Source organism: Pieris rapae, chromosome 7 (assembly GCF_905147795.1).
Source record: "Pieris rapae chromosome 7, ilPieRapa1.1, whole genome shotgun sequence".
NCBI classification, from domain to species: Eukaryota; Metazoa; Arthropoda; class Insecta; order Lepidoptera; family Pieridae; genus Pieris; species Pieris rapae.
Window position 1 is genome coordinate 3,692,283 of NC_059515.1, and position 27,893 is coordinate 3,720,175.

The 27,893-nt window shown below is 33.1% G+C and overlaps 2 protein-coding genes and 2 non-coding genes across 4 annotated transcripts; 1 reads left to right on the forward strand and 3 right to left on the reverse strand.

Annotated features, from left to right (window-relative positions):
* Positions 1-357: 357 nt before the first annotated feature.
* Positions 358-26,776, forward strand: LOC110993789. Its single transcript, XM_022260169.2, has 3 exons — positions 358-519; positions 20,853-25,268; positions 25,347-26,776. Exons 2-3 carry the CDS (start codon positions 20,853-20,855, stop codon positions 26,169-26,171), a joined length of 5,241 nt encoding a protein of 1,746 aa, XP_022115861.2. The 5' UTR covers positions 358-519; the 3' UTR covers positions 26,172-26,776.
* Positions 9,023-9,094, reverse strand: Trnae-cuc. The gene has a single exon. It is a non-coding gene; the product is annotated as a tRNA-Glu (tRNA).
* Trnan-guu lies at positions 12,857-12,930 on the reverse strand. The gene has a single exon. It is a non-coding gene; the product is annotated as a tRNA-Asn (tRNA).
* LOC110993790 lies at positions 26,765-27,852 on the reverse strand. The gene has a single exon (XM_022260171.2). It carries the CDS (start codon positions 27,722-27,724, stop codon positions 27,215-27,217), a length of 510 nt encoding a protein of 169 aa, XP_022115863.2. The 5' UTR covers positions 27,725-27,852; the 3' UTR covers positions 26,765-27,214.
* Between the last annotated feature and the right edge of the window lie 41 nt (positions 27,853-27,893).

Here is a 27,893-nt window from a genome sequence, read left to right on the forward strand (position 1 = left end):
ACACGCAGGATTTAAGTGCATTTAAGCATGTGCGCCCCTTTGTTGTAAAACCTTTCATAATACAATGGGACGATTGTTCCTTACGGCTGCAGTATCATGAGAGCACATGCAGGACCACTTAACGTTTTCCTAGAAAAATCAAAATTGCATATTAATTATTTTTCTGCCCCACCCAGGACTAGAACCCGACTGTATGATCTTCATTCAAAATGCTCACTAGTGGACCAATGAGGCAGTTTATACTTAATACAAACCAGTTTGAAATCTTTCGTAACGCTTTGAAAATCAAGTTCGCTTTTCTACCACTCTTTCTATACCGGCTAGCTACGACCACTGGCCCATACGCCATCAGTTGCCTTCACACCACCGTGGCGGACAGACGCCTTATTTGTACGTAGTTGTGCTACGATGAACCATTTTTGTCGTGCAGAAAATGTGATTCAATCGACATTGAAAGGATTTTGAATATTTTTGGATTTTTCGTGTGAACTTTTGAGTGTTGCTTGTAAAAGTTTTAAGGTAAGTTTAAATATAATATTAGATTGATCATATTGGAGACATTAAGGATTAACTAAATATGTATTTAAGAAAAATCAAAATAGTATTTTTTTATAGCAAAGACCACATTATTTTTTTACAAATATTCACATTCAGACTCTATAACAATATGGAACACATACAAACCTGTAAAAAAAATCTGTGTTCCTTGTAAAAAAAATCTAACTTGTTTTTTTAAGAATTCATACGTTCATCAATCATCATATTCATATATAAACGTCCCAAGTGTATAGAATAAATTATGCAATTTAACACATCGTCAAAAGAGAAATTTCATATAAAACTTTTTATGACATTTTTTACGTATTAAGTGTAAATATAAAATAACTGTGATCTAAGAGATAGATACATTATTTTTTTATGAAAGTTTTAATTATGGCGTGGAATGAATGTTACATTAATGCTTTTTGCTTGTTTTTAGATTTGTAACATTTTTCCTAAGTATCATGATTTTTATTCTTGATGTTATAAAGCTTTTATGGCGCTAGAGCTTTTTCAAAAGCTCTGCCCGGTAAGCTATTACAATATCAACACATCGAAATATCAACTTTACTGTTACAAATAAAATAATTTATTGTTGATTAAAAGCGTATGGATGATAAAATATCAATAATAAAAAAATTAAATGACGTAAGGCACACACTCGCGCGATTTCTATTATTTTCCCACAATTGAGTATCGAATTAGAAAGTCATTTGTCTCGTATAGATCTTCAGACAATAATGTCTATAAAGAATTTACTTCGATTATACTTTCACTCGATCAAGGGCGTCTAATTTGTCACTTGCGTTAAAGTGGTGGGGTTTCAAATGCTAATTGCGATACAGAAATTGGTTATACATATTTGAAATTGCCCCTACTATCATTTATCGCAAATATAATACAGTCTTTTTTTTTTTGTTTTTTTTTTTCGGCAACACACTGGCGAGCCTTTTGATAATGTGATGTCCATAGGTGGCAGTAAAAAAGTTTATAAGAGAGTATTTTATATTTATTTCCTATAGAGTAAGTAAATTCCTAACTTAAACAAAATAATTTCATAATAAAACTCTCGCGCGCTTTTACCTAAATCTCGTATCGGAAGTGTTTTACTCGGAGTTGTGGTCGCGGTCAGTGACAAGTATTATGGAGAAAGTTGTCAACGCTAACTTGATTAGAGCCGCAAACGGACATAATTTTATTTTCATACTATCTCTTACATATTACCGCATTACGTAAGTTATATGATACATGTTTATTGCTTTCATTTTATTTGAATGAGTAGCATAAAAGCATACAGATTTCTAGTAACGCGATATAATTATCGCGGAGGAAAGAGATTATTTGGCAACTAAACAAAAACATAAGGCGATGGCATTTGTTTTTTTGCATCTTATGTTTATACTAGACTTTCTTTTGTTTTGTGGAATTACTTGGTGACTTCCCTAGGTCCTTAACAAAAGTCTTTAACAAAAAGAAACAAGTAACAACCTCTTTAGATCCCGGCCTCAGATTTCTGAATCTGTTTCGAATCTCAACGGAGCAGTGCCACTCTCAACCCTGAGATCGTAGGTTCTATCCTCGACTGTGAACCGATGGATTTTTTTTCCATGTGCGCATTTAACAGTCTTTCGAACGGTAAAGGAAAACATCGTAAAACCGACATGTCTTAGATCCAAAAATTTGAGAGCGTGTCAGGCACAGGCTGATCACCTACTTTCCTCTTAGATTGAAAAATTATGAATCATTATTTTTATTTGTGTTTAAGATATTTTATAAGCATTAATTAGTTTCAATACTTTGTAATTAGCGTCACTAAATTCACAAAATTCACTAATATTCATATTGAAATAAGTGTTGCTTATATATTACTTTATATTTCCCTGTGCAAGCAAATAAATGTAAATATATAACGAATAGTTTGCGTGCGACGCGCTCAGCGGCCATCTGGATCAGTGGGCCGGCGTAGCTCCACTCTACATGCGGTTTCACTTTAATATTTACTCTTTCCGGAATAATAAAAAAAAATTAAGATTGTTATCATATTGTAGTGCACACTTCATAACAGACACAAATAAAAACGAGTTATTACAAAACATGCGGAGTTATTAACCCCGCATGTTTTGTAAAAACTGTGCTCATATGATCTGTAACTAAACATATATTCATGTGCGCATGCATGAAATACCCGCTCGTAGGTACGGTAAATGAAGCATCTTGACGATCGACAGTCGCTTACAGAAGACTGTTCCCTTACTTGTCAATTAGAAAAAAAACAAAAGACCACTAAGCAAAACCTCAATACCATGGCATTTTACTATGATGGTCATTTATTATTTTTCTTTGTCCGCTATCTTAAAGGTCAGTTAAGTATGATGCATTGTATAACGATTCTTAATAACACTGTTGCCCTTTATGACATTTGAAAAACATACATCGTAAACTGATTTGTAAGCGTTTAGATTCCCATCTTAGCTCACCCGTGCAAGCTGGTTTATCAGAAGTGTTGGTTTTTGGTAAGCCTGGTTTTATACGCACATGAATGTAACATATACAGAATACAGATATTTAGAACAAAGTCTACATCAATTTTATAGCCTTCTATTAAAATATTTAATATTTTTAATGTGATATTATTTATAAGAAATAAAAACTCTACAAATTCAGATAACTTAAAAAATTCGGAAGAAATAAAAAAAGTTAGTTTATTATATTCCTTGACTATTGCCGTGATCGTAATACAATGGAAACATGCAGAAAATTCTCAACGTTCGTTGACTTTTCCAACAAACAAGCATCTTCTCATCGCGACTATAACTTAGTTTCATAAACGCATACTTAAAATATATACTAATTTTATTAAATAGGATTTTGTATTTACCGTGTTTATTAAACTGTAATAACTTACTGTTCGTTAATAGGCAAATTATTTCGCGTAGCTCTTATCACAATTAATACTAATTTCTTAAAAATAAATGAATATTTACGCTACTTTTCGGTCTTATAGACAAATTTAGTTAATATTTCTTGCCAGCTTTGTGTGTGACTTGTAACAAAAACGATAATGATTAATTCTTCTGGAGTTTTAAAGAACCTTTATGAAATAGTAAATTTATTACAGGAATATGGCGCCCTTATTGTTTTGAATAAACGTAAAAAGGAACTTGCATTACGAAATAATACAGTTTTTATGAAGCGTCCACTTTCGCTCCGACCGGTCTGGACTCTCGACTTTCTGTAAACGTCTTGCTTTTACTACAGCACTTTGTGTGTCAAGCAAAATATCTTTCTTATTCATTTTTACTAGCTTCGTATCTAAAAAGGGGGAAAATTGAAAACCGTACAGACTAAGATTATTCACTACAGAAATCGATAATCACATCATTCTGAAATTCATTAACCTAATATAGACTGTGGGTGGTACGCCCTAAACATGTTTGACTCAACATAGTTTACCAAGGGCAGGCTATATAGTATGTAATTATTCATTTGCGCCTATGCCTATATTATGTACTTATTATTAAAACGTATTTTCAAATAAAATTAAAACAATAATTCCTGCTTCAAGTTGCACATTACCATCATCAGACATTTTTTTGGTCCATTTCTACGTGTAGGCTTCCATTTTCCTCTAGTACGCCCTGCACTGTCCTTTCTGCGTCGGTCCACCTAGTCGATGGGAAGCCCCGCGTTCTTTTGTTCTGCAGATTAGAGATTCATGGAGCATGCGGTTCTTGTCCTTGCGCGCCAAGTAGCCTACCCACGGCCAATTAGATGTTGTGACAGCTCTTACTACGTCGCTCCCACCGGTCTATTGACGGATGGCCTCATTTCATAGGTTTTTGCGAAGGGACTGTAATACCTCTGGATTATATATATATATAGACTCGTGCATACTTACACGGGATCGTGTCCCATATCGTACAGTACTTATATCAAATATTTAAAATTCGAATACACAATTTAGTTTCGGAAAAAAGCAAACAACCAATACAAATATACTCAAACCGATGTTTGAAACGCCAGGGCAGGTAACGAGAAGATCCTAGCTGTCGTTACTACTATGAGTCACTTTATACTCTGGTCAAGGTTGAAAAACATTTAAATACCCTTTCACTATTACTCATAGTAAATGAAAAACGCAAATAATTAAATTTAGAATAATTATTCTTGAATACCAGGAGAATCGGATATGATATAATTTAGCAGCAAATTTATAATTATAATTAATTATTATTTATCCAACGAATGATTCATTATTGTCAAAAGTAACATAGGTACGACGTTAAATAAAAAAAAATTGCTTGATAATGTATTAATCAAATTTATTTACCAATTACAGTACAAATTATAGAACTTACAATATTTTTAACCTATAACCTACCCTTACATAGTAATAATAATTAAAAGTTGATAAATAGGAAATTTAAACAAATTTTTAAGGGAGTGTGTTAACCTGTGGCAGTTTACCTATATGCTGCCGAAATTACCTCGCTGTATTGAGACACTTATACATTCGAGCCAAGAAACCACCAGCTGGGGTCACCGGTACTATCTACCAGGCGTCAACTTAAATAGTTAATTACCGCCCAAGAGTCTCTACTCCAAAGGAAAGAAAATCCAATTTGGAGTAAACACTCCAAGTACACAAGTAAAAACTCAGTAAATTATCATAATTGGAAACAAAAACTGTGTTCAGTTTATGTTTCCACCATACCAACTTCTACAATTTAAGATTATTTATACAATAAAGAAATAAAAAAAATAAAAAAAAATTGTTATAACATACTGTTGACATATTTATTTATTATATTACTGATGGCAAAATATGACTCGTACAGTGGTTAGTGAAACGTAGATATTTCTCCCCCCGGGAACTACACTGTCTACTTTGTATGCATAATGCGCATGAAAATTGCAAAACTAGAGCCAATTTCAATGGATTTGTCGTATAATGACTTCCGATATTCCGAGCAACGCCGGCGGAAAAGTGTAGCAATAAATGTCAACGACTTTGCTTTATCTACATCAGAATAAATTATACAAAAGACAGTTAAAGTAAATTGATATGTTAAAGAATGGCAGATCGCCGTGACCTGTATATTGATTTTGGGACAACCTCGAAGATGTATTAATATTGTCTTTGGGCGTTAAGGCATATCTATATATCCATATATATGTAGCATTATACATTATATCTTGATGGGGTGTTCCATTTTTCATCTAAGCCTCTACAGAAAAGTCATTAACAAATATATTCTTAAATTATCAAATTAAGATTTTTGTTTCCGGAAGTCAAACCTAGAAGCATCGACTCAATACTTAAACAGCAGGAGTCCGGTCATACAAATAATTTTAATGTGTTAATGAACATTTAAAACGAGGATGTAATTTAATCAAACTACTGACATTTAATTTCCCTTTAATTAAAAATATTTAAAATACCGCAAGATATCCGTTAGTCTAGTTTCTAAATAATTAAGCGGATACAAAATCAACTGAAATTATTGCATTTTTGTTAAGTAATATTAAATCCCTGACTCAACCACAGCTATTATCTTAGGGTATACATGTAAGAATTTTCGTGATGCTATTTATTAAATAAGTACTCTTAGCCAAACCGTACGTCTAATTATATTATTAACGTAATAAAAATTGGCTAACAAGGTGGTTCATTTGATGCCTAAGTTCTCATATTCTTACAGTATTTGTATTTAAGCTGTCAAGTGTAAGCGACATATGGGAATAATTACTACTTCCATTCCAAACAAAAGACTATCTGAATAAAAGATTAAACAATTATAAATATACAAGTTTACCTTGCGCCTACGCTCCACCCAGACAAGAGACCTTTCAAAATAGAGAATTGACATGTACTTACTACTAGTACACGCCTATACCAGAATATATTGTTTAGATTTGTATTCCTATAACAGATATAAAACTTGCCTTATTTTTGGAGTTTGATTTTATTTTGACCATTTATTACTCGAATACATCGAAGGAACTATGAAAATCATAAAAATGTTTCTTAGTTAAGTGTATATTTTAAGAGTTTTTTACCTACATTTTAATGTAATAACTAGTACCGTAAATTATTTAAAAAACACAGTAGATACATTGCTCCCTGTGGTAGTGAATTTTGATTCCTTAGTTGTTATAATAATAAAATAAGTCCATATTAACAATTCTACGGAAACATAAAATTTTCTTACATGACTAAGTACAATAAGGATCATTAAGTTTTCTCGAGACATGGTGACGGTAATTACCTTTTGAGCAGTTAACAAGTATTTTAATACATTTCATTAAGTCGACAAAACTTTCGCCGTGATCAGCATTTTTGCTCCACTTTATTCGTTTAATTTACATAATTTTAATGAAGTGAAAGCTTAAGCTTAAGGACTACGAATCTTTAACAACACCTGCAGTGCCTTAGGCAAAAGTTTAATATGAAACAAGAAAAAGAAAAACTCTTAGTGTAATTACTAACTGACAATGTTCGATAAAATTCGTTAAATTAAATATAAATTTGCTGAGCAGGAAGCAGTGGGGTAAAGAGGCACTCGATATTTGATGTGCCAGAATCGCCGATTTTCAATGCTCCTCTATTTAGAACACGGGTTGTATTGTATTAACCAAATTTTTGTATAACAAATAGAAATGTAATTAAAAGCGGCAATGTGGACCTAAATTGTAAAGCTAAAGAATATCTATACAATAAAATAGGTGGGCTGTTAGCTATCTTTGTCATCCCCAGCTCCGCTAAACGAACCGCACAGTCCGACTGTGCGGTTCGGATGGTCCTATCTATGGAAAACCCAATTAGATCTTTTAGAGTTTAATCCAGTTTTATATGATGTGTAGTCTGATTCAAACAAGCGTGTTTTGGGGCGGATCTCCGCTTAAAATAGGGTAGGATCGCTATGAAAGAGCTGACAAGTTTACGTAAAAATTGATACGTAATACTAATGAATCAGCTAGCGATAATGACATCGAAGCTGAGAACAAGTTTGGTTATTACAAGGCCAATGACCGCTGACCGGAGAAAGTGATGTGAACCTGACATCGGACATATTTTCGATAAAATTGTGAAAAAGCGAAAGTTCTCGATGATTTATTGCACTTATTTGGCAAATCAGCGATGGTATTTTCTTTTTATCTCCGAAAAGATATATTTTGATTTAATAATTTCTGTTTTATCGTCGAAATATTATTAGTAGAAACATTAGGTGTATTTTTTATATGGTCCAAATCGTATTACGTTCTTATGTCCAAAATACCAATGGCTAGTAGGTATTATGAGATGTTCGGAATAATAGTACCTCATCTAAAGTCAAATAATGTCAAGATGATTTAATGAAAGTATGTACTCGATAATCATTTATTAAAAATGACGTTAAGTGATTTAAATAAATTAGAGTTGTTTGATTTTCGCAATTAAACGCAACTTTCACACCAATGGAACCAATTTGGAAATAATTTTATAATTCGATTAAATCCAATTTATGACAAAGTAACAGTTAAATTCCAACAAGTTTATTAAAAAAATTTTAACGAATGATTGAATGAATGATGAATGATTCTTCATATGCCAAAAAAATATCTCGCGGGAATCCAAACACTGGGACTTCTAATAACGCAAATTATAATTTGTAATAAGACACACACATTGGCGATAGTTAAAGATTAAGCGTGTGATCCTCATTATTGATCGTAAAAGTAAAGTTCTCGTGATTATATTGTGAGATACATTTCTGTTATATTTATTACTGTTAATTTGGTAATATTTCCACATACATATTATAAAGAATATACCTATTTAAGTATTTAAAAAAAATAGCAGATGATAAAATGTCTATTATATTATATCGTTTGTTTCGACAACTAAGTATCGGAATACTTCGACAAAAATGTGCCAGTTTTAAAATTGCACTGCCACAAGGACAGAAACTTTTTAAATTTGTGTTAAGTATTAAAGTCAACATTATAATTCTCCTACTTTCCAAGTTTCCGTAGAGAGCCAAACTATATATTATTAAGTAGATTGTACTATTAAAAATACAAACGCTACTTATACTCGTCAGTAAAAATGGCGTGTTAAAACATCCAGAAGAGTACATGAATGAGTGAGACGCATCTCGCGTGCTTGTTGATCTAGATTTAATTTTATCACGTCTTGTTAAACCCAAATAAATGTTATGTATTCATTCTGTGAATGGTGTGAGTACATAATGTAGAGTAATTGTGTCTTTTGTATTCGTTTTACGTTTCGATTACAAGTGTGATGTGACATAATGGGAAACCGAGTTGAATTTGATACATTTAATTATGAGATATATATTTTTAAATGGTTCATAAATAAATCTGTTAATATAGGATAAAAAGTAAGTTATAAAAAACATTTTTTATTTTTTTTTAGTCCGTAAATTATAAAAGAATTATGAATTAACCTAAAAAGGCTTAGAATTCTGATAAAAAAGCTTTCCGATACCGGGAATCGAACCCGAGCCTCCTGGGTGAGAGCCAGGTATCCTAGCCACTAGACCATATCGGAGATGAAAGCTCTAAGCTAAAGTCTTGAACTAATTTGATTAAAAATAATGTAGTATTACGTCAACATAATCTATGTGTTGTATCAATCTAATGGGCCATAGGGCGGTTCTTATAATTTACACAAATAATTTTTAGATATATACCAACAAAGATTTTACTCTCTTTACCTTTTCGCTTTAGAATAATGTAGTGTTGTAAATAATGTAGTGCCACCTACCTAACTACGTACTCTATTGATTATGAATTCATGAATAAATATTACAAACAAAGAAGATACCAGTCTTTAGTCATATCAAAACAGCAGAATAAAACATTCTTGCCGGGAATTTTCTGTCGCAATCATTGATAATAATCTTACCTCGGTTATAGAATTTATTTCTACCAAATTCCACTACCAAGACGATTTTTTTGAAACACACAACATAACTACGAGTTCGAGAAACAGAGATAACAAAGATAACAACTATGTATTACCTCACTAAAATATCTCGACAATTTTTGGTATAAATTGTACAAGGTACAATAGATAGTGTACAGCGTAAAGACAACATTCTCTTACATAAGTCATCCGTAACCGTAGTAAAAATAATCCTAGACAAATATGATACACTTAAATTTGTAAGAACAATCCCCAAATCTAATTATTATCGGCTTTCACATGGCACGCTCAGTGGCTCCGGAAATAATGCTCATTTACCAAATAATACTAATTATTTCGCCCGACTTGTCACACTTTCTCTCGACCAAGTAACACTCTGTACCAGTGCTTTAAGTATTTTTGAGTAGTAGTTAGAGTCGCAACAGCGTTGAAATATGGGATGTGATACTTAGCGTTATCGACTAAATCTTACACTATTTTTTATACTATTACCAATTTTAATGCTTACCAAACCAAACTGTTCCTTACCCTCATCAAATTAATTATGAGAGATCAATACCTGAGACTCGGAAAAGAAACTAAGCGTAAATTTGTGCCCATAACTCAAAAACTCAATGGAACATGTTTCCATAAATCAGAAAAACATTTTGACGGACGAAAGTCAAGTAAAAAGCCTACACTTTAGCATCTAAAAGAATATGGCATTTTATTTTAAGAAGTCACATGCTCAATCGAAGATGACAAAAAGATAAAGGTTAAGGAGCATTGAAACTAAGTTAGTAATGCCAGTATAATTACACTTATAACTTTTATTGTTATATAAGTGTCATAATACATGTGATATCTGGTATTTTTTAAATATAGATGATATTTCAAAATTATTTTCAAATTTCAAACTTTCGTTTATTTGTATCTGTTATGGATGTTAATATATTCATAAATTATTTACACTTTTACCGGACACGCGTCCGTTTGTCAGTAAGCCAATGGATAACAGGTTTTGTACTTGTAAAACATGGTTTAGATTTCAAAAACTTGTTCTAAGAGTTCTGACGTTATTTTTTTACTTGTTCATGAAGCATGGACAGAATTTCATCATTGTAACTGTATGTATATTTGACAAATATGTACTTTTACATATATGTAATTAGTTTAACCCGTCTGTAATATTTGGATCCCACGTCAAGTATGTGTGTAGGATTAACTCCAAGTCTTCGTCAACCTTGTCGACAACGACGTCAACGGCATTTATTGGCCCGAGATGATCTTTAACGAGCAACTTTGGGAACGATCCCCAGAAACCCCGATTATCCAGCAGATCAAGAGACGCAATGGAAATGGATAGGCCGAGTAACGAGACATAACACATCATATTCCCAAGCAGGCGCTTGATTGGAACCAGCAAAGAAGGCAAAAGCGCGGCTGTTCCAGGCAACCCTGGCCTAATACAGTTGTATTGTTGTGCAAAGAACGAGTAGCTTGGAGCGAGGTGAAATAAAAGGTTCAAGACCGAACGCGATGGTGACTCACTGTGAATGTCCTCTGCCTAGGGGTTATAGGACGTAAAGTCAAGTCAAAGTCAACTTAAAGTTTCATCTGAAGCATGAGACGTGGCAAGACAAACTTTGTTTCTCTGTACTATAAAACTATTTATCATATTTGTTAAAATATAAAATAAAATTTATTATTTAATATATAAATAAATATTTGGTAAATTTACAATTAATTTAATTTGTTTTTCTTGACGTTCATAAGTGTACATGTTTACCTAAATGAATAAAGATATTATGACTATGACAATGACTAAAAAAACAAAACCCTATACGCCATGTGATTTGTAACCACGGTCTACTGTTACTAAGTTTTATCAGTTTCATAATTTAATATCATTTTTAGAATAGTCGCAATATTTACAACGTGAGTTTTGTACTTGATAACAATTTCGCTGAATTCTTAAAATTACACCAAATTATTGCAAAGCATTTGAGAATTACATACCAAATAAGTATAATATTGTGTCGTTATAAAATTGATTACATTCTCAGGAAGTAAGTCAGAGCGTAAAATTACGCATTGCATAATACATGCCTCGCTTATTTAGAACGTAGGCATTCAGTAAGCGGCAACCACGTAATATTATTTAATAAAATATAAACTTATAATAAAAACTCAAAGTAATTATTATTAAAGATAACATCTGAAATTTTACTTAATAACGCTGACGATCTCGTAATTTTCTTATTCTAAGTATACTCACCATTGTGCACTACTGTTGAGTAGCTTAAAAGGCGTTCCTACTTATAAGCTCGCCTAAATATTTACTTAAATGAGTTTACTTTAAAATGTCTCTCTACAAACATTTTAAAGTTATCAAAATCTAAACTCTTTGATACATTAACGTACAATGGCTGATCTCTGTAATACCAAAATCAATTTTAATTCTAACATTAAACAGCTAAATAATTTATTAGCCTCATTAAAACAATATTGACAATGGGGTGAGATTCAGAAACGAGAATTATGGTTTACTAAATATGTCAAAAATATATTTCAGTTTCTAAATCTTACAATAATGGTATACAACTCAAATTTATATTCTAATTCATTTTATTTACGCTACCAAACATCACACATGTTTAAACGGAGACATTCAAACAATTGTGAAATATCTAAGTCAGAATTCAAAACAAATATGAAAATGTGATGAAAATTTACGATCCACGCATAAATATTTTGTTTAGTTTTAGACGTTATATTGTATGTGGTCAAACAATGATAAACAATACCAGAGACGGGTCGGGCGAAATGTTTCATATATATAAACCGGTTCAGTGACATATAAATTCGTATCTTAAAGTATTTATTGATATTGTTATTGATAAACATCGTGTTCGGGCGAAAGTGAAAACAACCTGAGTTGTTTTATTTTACCAGATGTTTTGTAACCAAAAAGGTATTCTTATAAATGTTGCGTAATTGTACATTTAATTTTATTGTGCGATGTGAAATTTTATCTCAGTCCTACCTAACAGGTTTTTTTGTAAAGTTCAAGCACCTAAGAAGCATTCTAATGGTTTTACATATTATTCTGACCTTAGAAACCTAAAAAACTAAAAATAAAAAACAAACACTATGCTTTGAAAATCTGCCACTGATAAGTACGCATGATATGCCAATCTCTTCTGATATGCGGTATCGTTATATTACAGCCATATTAAAGCAATAAACCATGTTTTAGTTTGATAACTATAGACATATTATTAAATATGTATTCAATTAAAAATTATTTTTGTTCTTAACAATTACTACCTGCCAGTTGTTTCAATGATGACATTATGTTATTCCAACTACGATACTAGATGTTTAGGATACAAAAAGTTTTTCCGCCCCCGGGTGGGCTCGAACCACCAACCTTTCGGTTAACAGCCGAACGCGCTAGCCAATTGCGCCACGGAGGCGATGAGTAAATATACATTTTTTTAAATCGTGTCCAATTATTTATAGAACAAACAATAATCGATACTAAATTAAGTAGATGTATTTCGGACATTTATATTCTTTTATAAATGGAATATGATTAAATAATAGTCTCATCATTTACTCTTCATTGTACTTCAAAGGTTATACAAATTCCCCTATTACTTCACTTAATCGAAAGTGAACGCAATATAAACTAGTTCGACCAAGAAACCGGTAAGACCACATTTTTGTGCCTGTTTCATCTCTTCCTAGCATTTCACTTGTATTTTTAACTTTCTATTATACTGGCTTCCGCCTAAATTAGACCCTTAAGACGCGTATTCTAAAACCTCCCGTCACGCCTAGAATCGTTAATTAAAGATACAAAGTCAAAATTTGTCACGATTATTATGAACGATGTATACATCTGTAATACGTAAGTTATGCTATACAAGTTTTCGAAATTCTAAAAATGAATTGCTACGAACAGCATTTTAACATTTAGCTGCTCAATTTTGTCTTAACAGTGCTTAAGTTATGAAGTTAGATTCGCTTTCTTAAGTTTAACATACAAGTTAATTAAAACAAAAAGTTACATATATTTTCATGTAACAAGTAAATACATGTTTTTCTATATAAGATAATTTCTTCCTTGTAAGATTGTTATTTTTAACTGGAAGTGATTTGAAAGCGATCTTATCCGCGTTACTTTCTAATTACTAGTGGTGATAAAGCAAATTATGGCTTACTCTAAAGTGTAGTTTATTTATACACTCAAGATTAAATGTTGTCTGCAGTAACTTTAAAATGTATAGTCAGATCTAAACTTGCTTTATCAGTTGACAGCTTACTGTTGACAGTTTGCAGAAAAATACCACTAAACCACTGTATCGATTTAATAAATTTTCTTTAATTATCCTGGGAGCGGCTCTAGCTACTTTCCTCCTCATTAAAACTAAGAGATGAAGCCATTTTATCAAAACCCTATCGCTTATAGAGTTTGTATCGCGGGTAAAGATTAAAATTTTGGTTAAATATTTTAAATTAAATTCATCTCATATCTAAGGTTCTCATCGACTTAAAATAAAAATCTTTGTTGAAGTTCACACTTACTCCAGTCTAACTAATTTTATATACCAATTTAAATTTAATTCTACCTCCATTTGGTTCATATAACAATAATAATCAATAAACCTTTAATGCCAAACACTTTAACCTATTTCTTAATGACATTGGAAGAAACTAGCGTTTAAGATACAGGCTAGACCTAGTTTAAACGCTAGTGCCCATAGAAGTATATTATGTATAAGGTTAACTACAGTGTATTTATTAACCACCGAGTATTGTATATAGAATGTAATGTTTGTTTTGAGTCAAATAAAGTAAATTTTTATTTATTTATTTATTTGAACGAAACTTTGAAACATTTGTAGTAAGTAATCGTAGACCAACTGATGCGCTTGGCGAAGGATAAGAAGTATGAGGAGCTGACAGCTAGTGGAGAAGCACTACAAGAAGAAGAAATCTTAATTGAGATTTACTATAAATATTGCTGAAATTTGCTTATTAATCTGTAAATGGAGACAACTTTAAGTATGACTTTTATAAATTATTAAAAAATAAATAAATCAGGGGCGCTACAACCTCTTTAGGTCTTGGCCTCAGATTTTCGAATCTGTTTCATGATTATTTTCAAACCTAATAGGCAAGTCGGTGATCAGCCTCCAGTGCCTGATACACACCGTTAGTGTTGCCCAAAGCAAGACCAAGACGAGACTTAGACCAGTCTTGGTATTGGTCTTGCGTCAATATACCTGGTCTTGATCTTGGTATTGGTATTGCGCTCTCAGTCTTGGTCTTGGTCTTGATCTTGCAGCAAGAGTCTCGCAAGTCTCGCAAGACTTGTAAATACCTATTAGCCTATTGCTATTTATTCGTCACTCATGTCAAATTGTAAACATTCACTCCGAAAGCAATAAGAATTTAGAGTATCTAGCTAGGTAAATGGGCGAGAATAATAAATAAGATAGACTCGAAGCGAAACTCAATTGGAAATGACTGAAATTGAAATAAAAACTCATATTTATAAGCACACAAGCCGAAGACTGACAAAGAAAAATGCGGCATTCTTTGATAGATAGAATAAATCTTTGAAAGATTAAAAAACAGAAGTATCAGAATCAAAATCAGATATTCTTTGGAACCATAGGCAGTGACGGCGACCTTTGACATGAAAGCGACGCGACGGCGGCAACACAAAGTCTAGGACTAAATTTTTACCTATTTTGGTAGAATTGTCAATGTTAGCATTAGCACAGAAAAATAAAATTAAGTAAACACAAAGTTTATCACTTTTTTAATAACTAGGTATCCAAGATAGAATATTTTTTCTACCAATTCCCTAAGTACTCAGTCTTAATATATTTTTCATAATTTTTTGTTTTTCAATAATTTATTGTGTGTAATTGAATAGTAAACTCTAAATCTTACTTGAAAGCTTTTTTAAAATAAACTTAAGTTAATAAAACGAAAGCACTGACATGGCATATACAATTTTCAATGTTGCTGCTCACACTTTAGTACCTAGGTATATCACTCACTGTCTATCATTTACCGATATTAACAATGATTATTTCGAAATCAAAATATTCGCAATTCAATAGATGCAATACCTACTTAGTTATTAATTATCATGTCGCCCGACAGCCAGTGTGAGAATGTATTTGTACAAGAAACTCAGAGCATTCAATTTATACCTACCTACTGCTAGACATCTTCACGGTCATTTAATTTTATCCTCCTGTACCATCCCTACCAAAATAGGTAACAATTTTGTGTGCCTCTGTCCGTACTCTTTGTCGGCGAATGCGGCGCTCAAACAGTGTCAAATGCTGTGATACACTTGTTGCAAACCGCGGCGTCTTTGTCGGTAAATTATCAAATATGTATATCACCGACCGACCAATAGTTTATTCGCAGAACGTCACATTTTCCCAATCAACATTGAACCTTAAAACTCTTTGGATATAGTTGAAAATCTGTTAAAGAAATTTGATAACGCCCAAATCTCACTTTGTCTTAACTGCAAGACGCAAGAGTATTGCAGGCTTAAGTATTGTCTTGCTCAAGTCTTGCAGGCTTCGGTCTTGGTATTGGTCTTGCTACGATAAGGCGGTCTTGGTATTGGTATTGGTCTTGCAAAAATGCAAGAACAAGACCAAGACTGCAAGACCAAGACCGATTTTGGGCAACACTACACACCGTCGACTTTTGTGTCTAAGACATGTCGGTTTCCTCACGATGTTTTCCTTCACTGTTCGAGCAAATATTAAATGCGCACATAGAAAAAAGTCCATTGGTGGACAGCCGGGGATCGAACCTACGACCTCAGGTGTAAGAGTAACACTGCTCTAAATCTAGTACTCATACGATTTAGCTATTAAATTCCTTAACTTCAACTTCGCTTTGCAATTAATTCTTTAGCAAATGCTTAAAAGAGCACTTATATACCATAATTAATTAGTAGCTTATTTAACTTGTCCCACATTCAACGACCGTTAACACATTGTCACAGTTCAGCGCGCCGACGGTATTAGGTTCGATTCTCGGTCAGTGAGACTTTTAAACGTCAGGTGCACGCTCAATTAACAACGTCTGACCTGTTATAAAGTGGTTTATACCACTGTTTTATAACGTGTACATGTAGTGTCAGTGATTAAACGTGCTATTATCAATCTTCAGATCATGCAATCTAAATCCAACTATGCAGCAATGGTGTGATTTTTCTTACTCTGATATTGCTATATTTTCTGTATGTTTGTGTATTTTGATATAGCATAATCTGTAAAGAAATAATGTTTGTGAGACTGTAGTAATCTCTAAATCACCTGAAGCGATTTTGAAATAAAAATCGGTTTTTCCGACACACTTATCGGAATTTTGTTCTTCACAGTCCGATTACAGTGAATCCAACAAAATAAAAATGAAAATACTTTTTCTTGATATTCAAATTGGCAGTCATTGAAAAATCGAAAACGAATTAAGATTCGTAAGCGAAGGCCGCATAAATAAATCAATGTCTCTATGAGCAGTATTTATTTAGAGCACTCTCTTCCAGAGAACCACCAAGAGATTTTTTAGATAGAGAGCGTAAGAAGTGCAGACTAAATAAGACATCTACTTACGCCCAACGGACCTAATTAGCGTCTAAGTACTGAAACTCAATCCACTACATGTATAAGACATAAAATTACTTATACAAACTTAATTGAACAAGGCTAAGTTATTTAAACATATGTAAACAGTGAAAGGCATACAGCTTAAAAACAAAGATATAAATAAAAATACAAAATCGATTTAAATCACATCACGCAGCTAAAAAGCACGTCTAATTAAGTCCTTTAACTAGCTAATGCTAGTCTCGTATGAAGGTTTCACTAATCAACATAGCACCCAAGCTAACCTAGATTGCATCTTTAGTAGGATTTATCGTTTGAATTTTCTTACTCGAATGCATTAACGAGGTGATTAGGAAATGTTATCTTTTGCACGCTACCCGAAATTCAGGATTAGTAAACTGGTATTAATAAACAATATTAAAAAAAAAACCTTTAATGATGTTTAGCTGATATAAAGATAAAGTAACCAATATAATAATTAAGATCTATAGTTAATATCTATATATATTATTAAAATGCTTCCAAACAAATGGTCTAAGCTGAGTATTATGTTTCAAAATAAGCGAATGATAAACAATTGACAGTAGCCCGATACCACGTTTCCTGTAGACAATGCATCAAGACGACACCGGTGATCAACAGATGAAACAAACAATGTTAAGGCCCCTTACTTAATGATTCAGAAATTTAACTGAAAGCGTTATTAAACCTTAATCTATCTATAGATGCTAATACATATAAACATAGTCAATGTCTCTATTACGTGGTTGGACAACTTAATATTGAATCCCGTATTGCCTACAATTAAGTAGCCTTTCAGAAGTTTAATTATTACGCATGATCGATATTAATCTTAGTAAATAGCGTAAAATAATATAAAAATCTCTATTTTTATTATTAGAAAAAATATATAAGTACATCAGTTACTTTATTGTTCAAATATAGAAATTCTGTAGATATTAAAAAAATCTTCGAAAAATCAGCAATTTTTTATTATGTACATACGCAATAAATAAATAAGTACTACGTATTAAAATACATATATGTAAAGTCTATAACCTCAATCACAGAAGGATCACCTTCTTGCCTATTAGAAAAAATAAATGACCACCAAACAGGTCGGTTTTATATTTTATATTACCTTCTACTTATGGTACGATAACTATATAATCTATTGTCAAAATATTTAGAAACTTCGAACATTTTAATTTATATTTGTGAAATCCGGGCAAACACGCGTCAACGCATATGTCGGTCGGCGCTCATTACATCTTGCGCGTTATTACAGTCTTTGGTCACTGCTTCAGAGAACAAGTGGATTTTAGGGATTTAGAACAGTATACAAAACCATACTACAGTCATACCAATGGCGGGTATTATAATATGAAATGGGATATTTGACATTAAAGTATTACTGAGAGTAATCTGTATAAAAATGGCTTGAAAATTTCTCATAAGAATAATGATACATTTATCGAAAAATTCGATATTAAAAATATTAATTTTTATTGTCAGTAATGTGCATGCTTAAATACATAAATAATTTGTCATGACAATTATCGCACTACTGAGTAAGTTTACTTAAAAGATACGAGTTGTTAGTGCGAAAAGTGTATTTGTAACTAAATTCGATGGCAGCTTTACCTTTGACATTCGTATTCCTTTCACGAATGACAATTGTAACTTTTTCTTTCTCATTTCTGATTATGTTTCTATAACGATATTGACTTCAATAACGATATCCCATATCTTTATCTTATGAGTAACTAATAGTTGTTGTTGAACCTCGCTGGATTGACGCTTGCCTTCAATTTTTGTAAGACCATCTAAAACTTTAATTTAGGTATAAACTGAAATCAAATGAACATTTATAGTCATTTCCTGTGTTTACGAATCGAACCTTGCTTTTTAACCTAAATTCTCCCAGGTTGACATTGATTGACTAATTTAACTAAAGTAAGATAAAATATCTCTAAAATTGGTGTTTCCTATCACCAAAAAGAGTAATGTATGTAACCACAGTAATAATTAAGCCTAAATCAGGATTATGTAACCGTTAGTATACCTTATTTTAGTAAATACGATCGAATACTCATTTGGTAATTTACCTGTTTTTGTATACAAAAATTTAAATAAACTTGTATTAATTTATGTTAGATCGTACCGTACCGTAACGTACTTATTTTAATTCACCTGTGAATCACAGACTGTGTGTACAGTGTGACAATGAATTATTCTCATATACCTTAACTGTATGTATTTATGAAGTTCGATATTTCATTGTAATAATGATACGGAGGTACGTACATCCTAGCCGCTTATGTAAGGGTAATATAAAGAGTTACACAATTTTCTCTATGGCCTTCGTCCTTGACACAGATCTTTGATTTTTATTCTATGATAGGCTGTTTCCTCGAAGTCTTCCGTCGCCGCATCACTGGTGTATAACCGAGGTTGAACAGAAAATCTTTTCCCGACATCCTAAGTCTATCCACAAGGCTAATTACTGGTCTTAGTTAAAATATGATTATGTACTTAGGTAATAATAATGATTACGTAGTTTTAGTAAGTTCAGCCTCGGCTATTCTACGGTCGGCACTTTTTTCGACTAATATTTTCTGTAGATGAAAAGACAAAATATACATATTTAAGTGCATTATATATAGGTCATATATGTTATTTAATAATATGAGTTATTCATTTACAATGAGTATAAGTTGATATCTTCATAGTCCAGTGAATGTACACGCAAGCATCTGAATAGAACTGAAAATTCCAATGTATCCGCATACCACACACGAGAAGAGTGCCATGATAATTTTTTTAGCTCTTTATGAACTCTCTTTGTCTCCTTAGATAGCAAAAGACTGTAAGCAAGAGTAGAGTGTAGTCAGATTCAATTTAAAAAAAACTTCGATTCGAATAGTGGCGAGGCAATAATTGTAACGACTCGAAAAGTGCTATTAAAATTAAAGATGGAAATTGCCATTCATTGATGAAAACAAAACATCGAGTAAATGAAAAGTAAATAGGGAAACCTGAGGTTTCCGTGGCGTTTTCTCTCCATTACGTATTTTCTCTTTGGCGGATAAACCAATATGGATAATCGCTTAGCACAGTAGTTACTTCATAATATGGGATTGCTAAATTACTGATCACGCGTGTCGGATGATATTAAGTAATTATATTTATTTACTGAGATTTGAAATCTACTTTCAGGCGTATGTTTATTACATATTTATGATAATATCTAATCGTGTGACGAAATGGGTTTTCATTTAGTAACTAAGAGAATTCTTCATTTGACAATATAAACGTACTTACATCAGTAAGTATATACTTACTGCTTACGTTAGTCCTTGAAGTATATTCATTATTCAGGTATCACTCAAACGTTTGTCACGAAGTAACAAGGATAAACACTTCAACATATCACCATTAGTTTCAACATAATACGTTTAATTGTACATTCAAATGCCATTAATTCTGATCAAGTATGGGCAATTCGGGTTACATGAATAATTAATATTACACAACATGGGTATCTTCACGTAATCTTTTCCATAACAATGAAGGCCTGTCGATACATTTTTGTATCTATTGTTTCAAATGGAAAAAAGCCAAATGTAGATCAGAACAAGATCACAACTGTGGAATTAGTTCGATGATGGTACTTCCCATTATTTTAAACAAGAATGCGTAATTTCTTATAGGTGAATTAATTCAAGTTTTCTCAATTCCAGATGGCGCACAAAGTGCTGGGATGCATATTACTCCTGGCCCTGTTATCAGAGGGTAAAGAAAAATCAAGATGGTCACGACAATTAAGCTCATACACAGCTGATATTAGTGATTGGGTTCCTCTACCAGGCCCGGTGGAACAAGAACCTCTGCAAATTAGACGTCAAGCAGTTGCAGAACCAAGAATCTTATCAGAACCCTTCCCGGGGTTTGCTAGATCAAACGGATTCGGCCATGAGGAATTCCCGCCACGCCCACTCTTTAATTCTCAGCCAAACAGACAGCTGTATCTTCAAGCAGTTCCGTCCGCCCCACAAAACTATCTCAGCGACCAAGGATTTGGACAAGGCCTGAAATTTGGACTTACACAACCGAACTTTCCTTTAAGTCAAGGATTTGTCTCTTCCAACTTTAATTTCGATGGTATTCCACAAATAAAAGCAAGACCGCCAGTTACATCTCCTGTTAAATTTGATAATTTTGCAAAGCCAATTCAATCACAAGTGAAACCTTACTTAGGTTTACCAGCAAAACCTAATCTTGAATCGCCCAAATTCGTTGATGGGTATAGAGTAGAAAACAATAGTGAAATTGGTATGAAAAAGAAAGCTCCTACTTTACAGAAAGTGAAATTTGAAAGCTTTGAAAAGCTGAAAGAATCTACAGTGCAAAGCAAACCAAAATCTGAAAGAGAAGAAGTTCAGTTACTGTATGTTCCAGTGGAGTCTTTGAATAGAGGACAATTTAATTTCAGGAGTCCACTAACATCTGCTCAAGTTGTCAACACAGATTTTTACAATCAAGGCCCACGAGTGAATCCACTACGACAAAATCTGGCAGCGGAATTTCAAAGGCCGCTGCAGAAACCCTTGGAATCTTACAACTCTCAAGAGGCTTTAAATGATTTTAACAGACAACTGATAGGATTTGAACGTGAAAGTTCTAAATTTTCAACACTTACTTCTCCTTTTCCAACCGTTTCCTCTTCCACTCCTCAACCGAAAAAACTAAAGCCACATCAACCACCGCTTGCTATATTCTTATCCCCAGAAAACAAACAAGATAGTGTTAAAGTTGGAGATGTATTACTTTCGCTCAAAAGCGCCAATACGGTACCAGTTTTAGATTCTGTCAATCCTCTAAATGCGCCAAAAGTATTTATTGGACCATCAAACTTAACTCCACCAGAAAACTTTGTAAAATTTGATTTACCGTATTTATCAAACATAGAAAATATTGATAAAAAATTACGCCAACTTCCATTTTTTGTAGCCCCATTAAGCTACAGCACCCCACAAGGTTTTGCAAAAATTCCATTCCCGTCACCTCACGTTGGTTCTGTAGTAATCAACTCTCAAATAAGAGACTCACCAAAAGCGCCATCTCCACAAACTTTTCCAGACTCCTACAACGTTCCATACGTCCGCCAACAACCACAAGTCTACCAGCAGTATCAACAACAAAACACAGGCACACAAAAACCTCAAATTAGCTATTACAGCACCGTTGCTCCAAAACCAATTACACCCCCGGTCAATAACCAAAACTACTATTCAATTGAACAGCAAACAGTAAGTACTTTAGCACCACAAGCTACCCCAAAGGAACCTTCACAAACTGTGCAAAGTTCGGTAAAACCAGAATCTTACTTTTTAGGAAATTATAGGGACCAGTACAATTCTAACCAATACGTAAATTTCCCCAGCGAAGGAAACCAACAATTCCGACAACCAGGCCAAGCCTACAATATTCCACCTCATGTAGAATCCACTACAACCCCCAGGACCACTGTATCCACAACAACTAAATCTTCCTCAACATATCCAAGCCAATTGCTAGAAACACATAATCCATATTCTATAAATCATGCTTTCCACTTCAACACGCCTGTTGATTATCAAAACTTTTTCGAAGAGTACAAAGAACCAAAAGTATCTCCTGGAGCAACATCTCCATCCTCAACAGAATCTGCAGCAATTTCATCAACTGAAAGGAACATTATTCAGACCCAAAGTTCTAAAGGTAAATATTCTCAGAACTATATTAAAAACTATTCGCCTGAAATACATTATGAATCTGAAATACACTCGTCGAGACGTCCTATTTACAACACAAAGGAGTATACAACGAACATTCAAAATGAACTAATTACACAAACAGAGCGTACCGTACCAAAACCAGACGATTCCTTCTACAAAAATGATGAAGTGGTTGAAAATAATAACACGACACAAACATATCAAGACAGCGTTGAATCAAAAGAAGCAGAAGATGTCAAAAAACAAGCTCCGACTATGAGCGATTATACTTCTGTATCTACGCCTGACGTTTACGAATCAGCTAAAATACAGACTTCACAATACAGCCTTTACGATTCAAATTATAGTAATGAAAATATCCAACAAACAGAATCAAGTTCTACGTCAACCACAACAACTACAACAACTAGAAGGACTCCATTAAGAACTAGGGGACGTCCTCGGTATACAACTGCTAGATCAGATTCAAATGATTACACGACGCGGCCTACAGTCACTAGAAGACCTTACAGAGAAAGAAGACCAACACAAACAAAGTCTAGATACGAACCAAACAGAATATCTACTGAAAAAACCATTAAGGATGAGTCTGATACGACAGAGGGTACATCAAAAGTCACAAGAACTAGGGGTCGAATTCATTACAGACCTACAGCAGGCGACGATAACTCTGAAAAACACACTAAACAAAAAGATGACTTAGCTTATCAACGGGATATCCTTCACCAAAATTATCCTGTGACTCTTATGGAACGGACAAGCACTGTTGACATTGAGGCTATTACTGAACCAACGGCCAAACAACAAATAACCAATTCCGATGATGACTTTAAAACATATGACACAGAAAACGCCTACACTAATGATAAACTATCCATTACCGAGCGCGACCCTGCTACTCCTGAAGTAACCAAAGAGACTGAAACACCGAAAGAATCTTTCGGAGAATTGGAAAGTCCGTTTTCTCATGTTGATCAGATAAATGAAAATGAGGACAATGTTTACCAAGCACGCAGTAGTGTCGCACCATCTGCTTACGGTTATGAAGAAGTTAAGGAACAACCTTCTGAAGATTACAAACTACAGCAGACAGATCAAGTGTACGCTACAAGTCCAGTGAGTCCAGTCACTGAACAAAACATACCCAACTACTCCGCTAACAATGAATATTCAACAGAGCAAGAAGAGACAGCCACATTTCAAGATGTTGAAGCTACAAAGCTCAGTTTTGTACAAACTGAAGAAAAAGTAGTTGAAACTACACCGTCATATAATAGAGTGAGAGTTCGACCTAATTTAGTAAGACAATATCATCAAATATCTACTACAGAAACATCTAGAATAAAAACTGAAAGAAGAAAACAAACACAGCAACCCATTACATACAGACCAGCTTTCGACAGACGACGCACGACAATGCGAATTGAAGAAATTGAAGCAGACCTTAAAACTAAACCCGTGCATTCTCGCCCAGAATATGATAACCATAAACATCCTGTGTATAAACCAGAGCTTTCTACAGAAGCTACACTGCAATCACAAACAACAGAAGCGGGCAATAAACGTGGTCAATTTAGACGAAGACGACCAGTTTACACAACGACTACTACGGAATCAGCATCTAGAAGACCATATGAGGTAAAAAACAGATTCCGGGGTCGACGACCAACAGATAAGCCAACAGATAAGCCTGAAGTACAAACAGAAATTTCAGCTACATCAACGTCAAAAGGTCCTCTTTACAACCGATATAATCATCGAACTAAACTTTCTGAGCGGTTTAATAAGAAGCCTGAGCAAGAGGAAGCAATTACTGAAGACCAAGAATCAAATTACTCAATTAACAGGCCCAAATACGCTTCGCCAGAAACAGATAAATGGTCTCCTAAAATTTCAAAAGATTCCTTCAAGCCCTATAATCCTAATGAACTCGATGATGATACAAAAACAGAAACAAAGCATGTAGAAGATGAATTAGATATAATAACTGCAAGAAACGAATTCGAGGATATTCTGATATCTGTAACACCTGCGACTAACAAAAATAACAGAGTAAACAAAAAAATCGCAGATATTCCGCCAACTTTGGAAGCATATGTTGAACAAAGTAAAGTATCAAAAACTGAAGCTAGTGACCCATCGTCTACATTTGAAACGATGTTAGAAGAAGTCATGAAAAGCTTGGAAGAACAGGATGAAGATGAATATACGAACAAGGTTATGAAACACAAAGGAGGTGAAATCGGAGAAATACCTCCTGAAAAAATTATTTCATCAGGCGTAAATTATTCTTTAAAATCCACTACTCCCCTCCAAGAAGAAACGACAACCACAACGTATCAAACAACAACAGAAGATCAGACTCAAGAAAATTTTGAGGTAAATTCAATAGAAAAAAACATTATTAGTTTAAAACAGTAATAGGATACTATAAATGGTCTTGTTTTTATATTTCAGTTGGCATCGAATCCTATAAATCGACGGCGCGGATTCTGGAAAAAAGTCAAAGTACGCCCTTTAACAGAGTCATTTGAAGTAGCTGAATCACAATATTACCCAAATACAGTCAACACGCTTGGTCAGAGTATATCCAAAACATCGGATAAATCCAGTGAAAATTCAAAGAAGAAAATCAAGGTCACAACATACAAACCCAGTTATCAGTTCATAAAAGACTTCTTTGATAACGAAGAAGATGTTTATGATGTGTCACCCGATATTGATATACCCAGAATTAATGGAACTCACCAACTTAATGCATATGCTGAAAAATTAATACAAATAACTACAGAATCGACTGTGTCAAAGGAAACAAGTGCTAGTAGTGTAAATCCTGGAGACATGGATTGGGGTACAGGTTCACCAGACCCTACCTTTGAAGATGCATCACTTTACACTGAAGCTACACAGCCCACAATAGATAGATCTGATGGTTTTAGTTTCATGGAATACCTATTTGGCATGACTTCTGATGATGAAGTGCAAAAAAAAAGAGATATAGAGGAAGTAACAACTAAAAGTCCTTATCCAGAAACAGAAGCGACGAAAGGCACAACTGACACCTATATTCCCGACGAAATAACTGCAGAAACGGTGACAGAAACAGCTACTGAAATTCAGAAAAATGCTACAGAAATTTCAATTGAACTGGAAAATTCATCAATATCAAGCTTTATGAATCCTTCAAATATAATTAGTACTTCAATGTCAACAGAAGTCTCCCACGAAACGGAAATCTGTTTTAGGGGCAAATGTATAAAGACAAAAAAAGACCTGTTATAAAGTGGTGTTAGTTCAAACATAGTGTAACACTAGTAAAATTGTGAAAAGACACTTCTATAGACTATACTTTAATGAAATCTTGTAAATAGTAATTACTCTTTACTTGATTTCATTTTGATGCCTTATAAACGGATTAAAATAAAATATTTGTGCTTTCGTACATGTACTTAATTTTTGGTGCTTAATTGTAAGTGACAACAATTATTATTGTCTTTCTTAAAGTTGTAGGACAAATATTAGGTGAAGTAATTTTAGAATATTAGAAATGTTTGGTATTTTATTAAATTCAATACATAAGCACAATGTTTTGATGTAACTATCATCATTTAGACATAACATTTTGAAGGTTAGTGGCATTCACTATTGCTATGTAAATAATAGTAACTACTCTAAGATTTTATATTTTTGTATTATATTTTTGACTGACTTGTAATCAATTTTAGTATAAGTTTAATATACCCTATTTATTATTTAAACTATTAATTATTTCTTCTTAGGGCATTTCAGAAACATTGTCTGTACCCCACCCAAAGGAATATGTGTTAAATAAATACAGTGGTTGATTTCTGTCAATGTGTATTTGTAATAAAACATTAATAAATTAATACTTTTATTTCATGCTAAGGTGGTAGTCCCTTACAGTTTTTAAAGTAAAAAATTAATAAAAAAACTTTCACTTAACCTAAGATCTAATAAATAGATAAGTACAGTATATATCTAAACCAGATAACCCAAATATATCTAAAGAAATAATTTGGAAGACAATACTTCCTCACTATGCAATTTGGAAAACAAATAGTTTTTAGTTTCTGTTTAGGTGGTAAGCTTTTTCATTGAAAATAAATGTAGAACCTACAGAATAGGTCATACAATACTTGGGCATAAACAACTACTACAATGAAAACTTAAATGAAAAGTCAGACTTATTAAGACGATTCAAGCCATTCAAAAAATTATTGATTTCAAGTGTAGAAATATTATTGCAGAATGAAAACTAAAATTACCATTAATATTTTCAAATGTTGAGATTGAAATGTTAGAATTCAGCCTACAATTTCACAATCATCATCATCAACAAAGCCACCATTAAGAGCATCATTTAAAATTCTTTCTTTGTGTTTCTTTAATTCACCATTAATAAAAGAACGTCGCTCTTCTTTCAATTTCAACTGTGTTGCTTTTTCGTCGCTTTGACGAGGTTCCAAATTTTTTGTAAATGTATAAATATTCATGGTAAAGTCCTCTTCAAAGATAGCAAGGTTTATAGAAGGACCTGTCTCCACGGTACATAAATTTTCTTGTAGTTTACCTATGTAATCAAATGATAGATCAAAACTTGATGAAATTGGTACATATATATTCATTTTATGCAATTTATTTGGCCTCGCAACGATGTAAAGCGTATCTATGTCTGTATTATAACAATATTCAGTATCATACATAAGTCGATCATCCACTAATGTTACGTATAAATAAAGTGCTAGAGTGATGTTTTGTTCACTAGTGCAGCCAAGGGCTTTCATGTCTTCTTTTATTTTAGCTTCTACATCCATGGTTGCTGGTAATAATCAGCTAATATATTTATCTGAGGTATTAGTTTGTTTACATTTTATCTTATTACAGCTGCGAAATGCAAAACAAAAACGATTATGTCAATTGTCAATAGATAACACTCAAAATCTGTCAATATCATAAGTGATAGGTCAATAAAAATCAAAATAA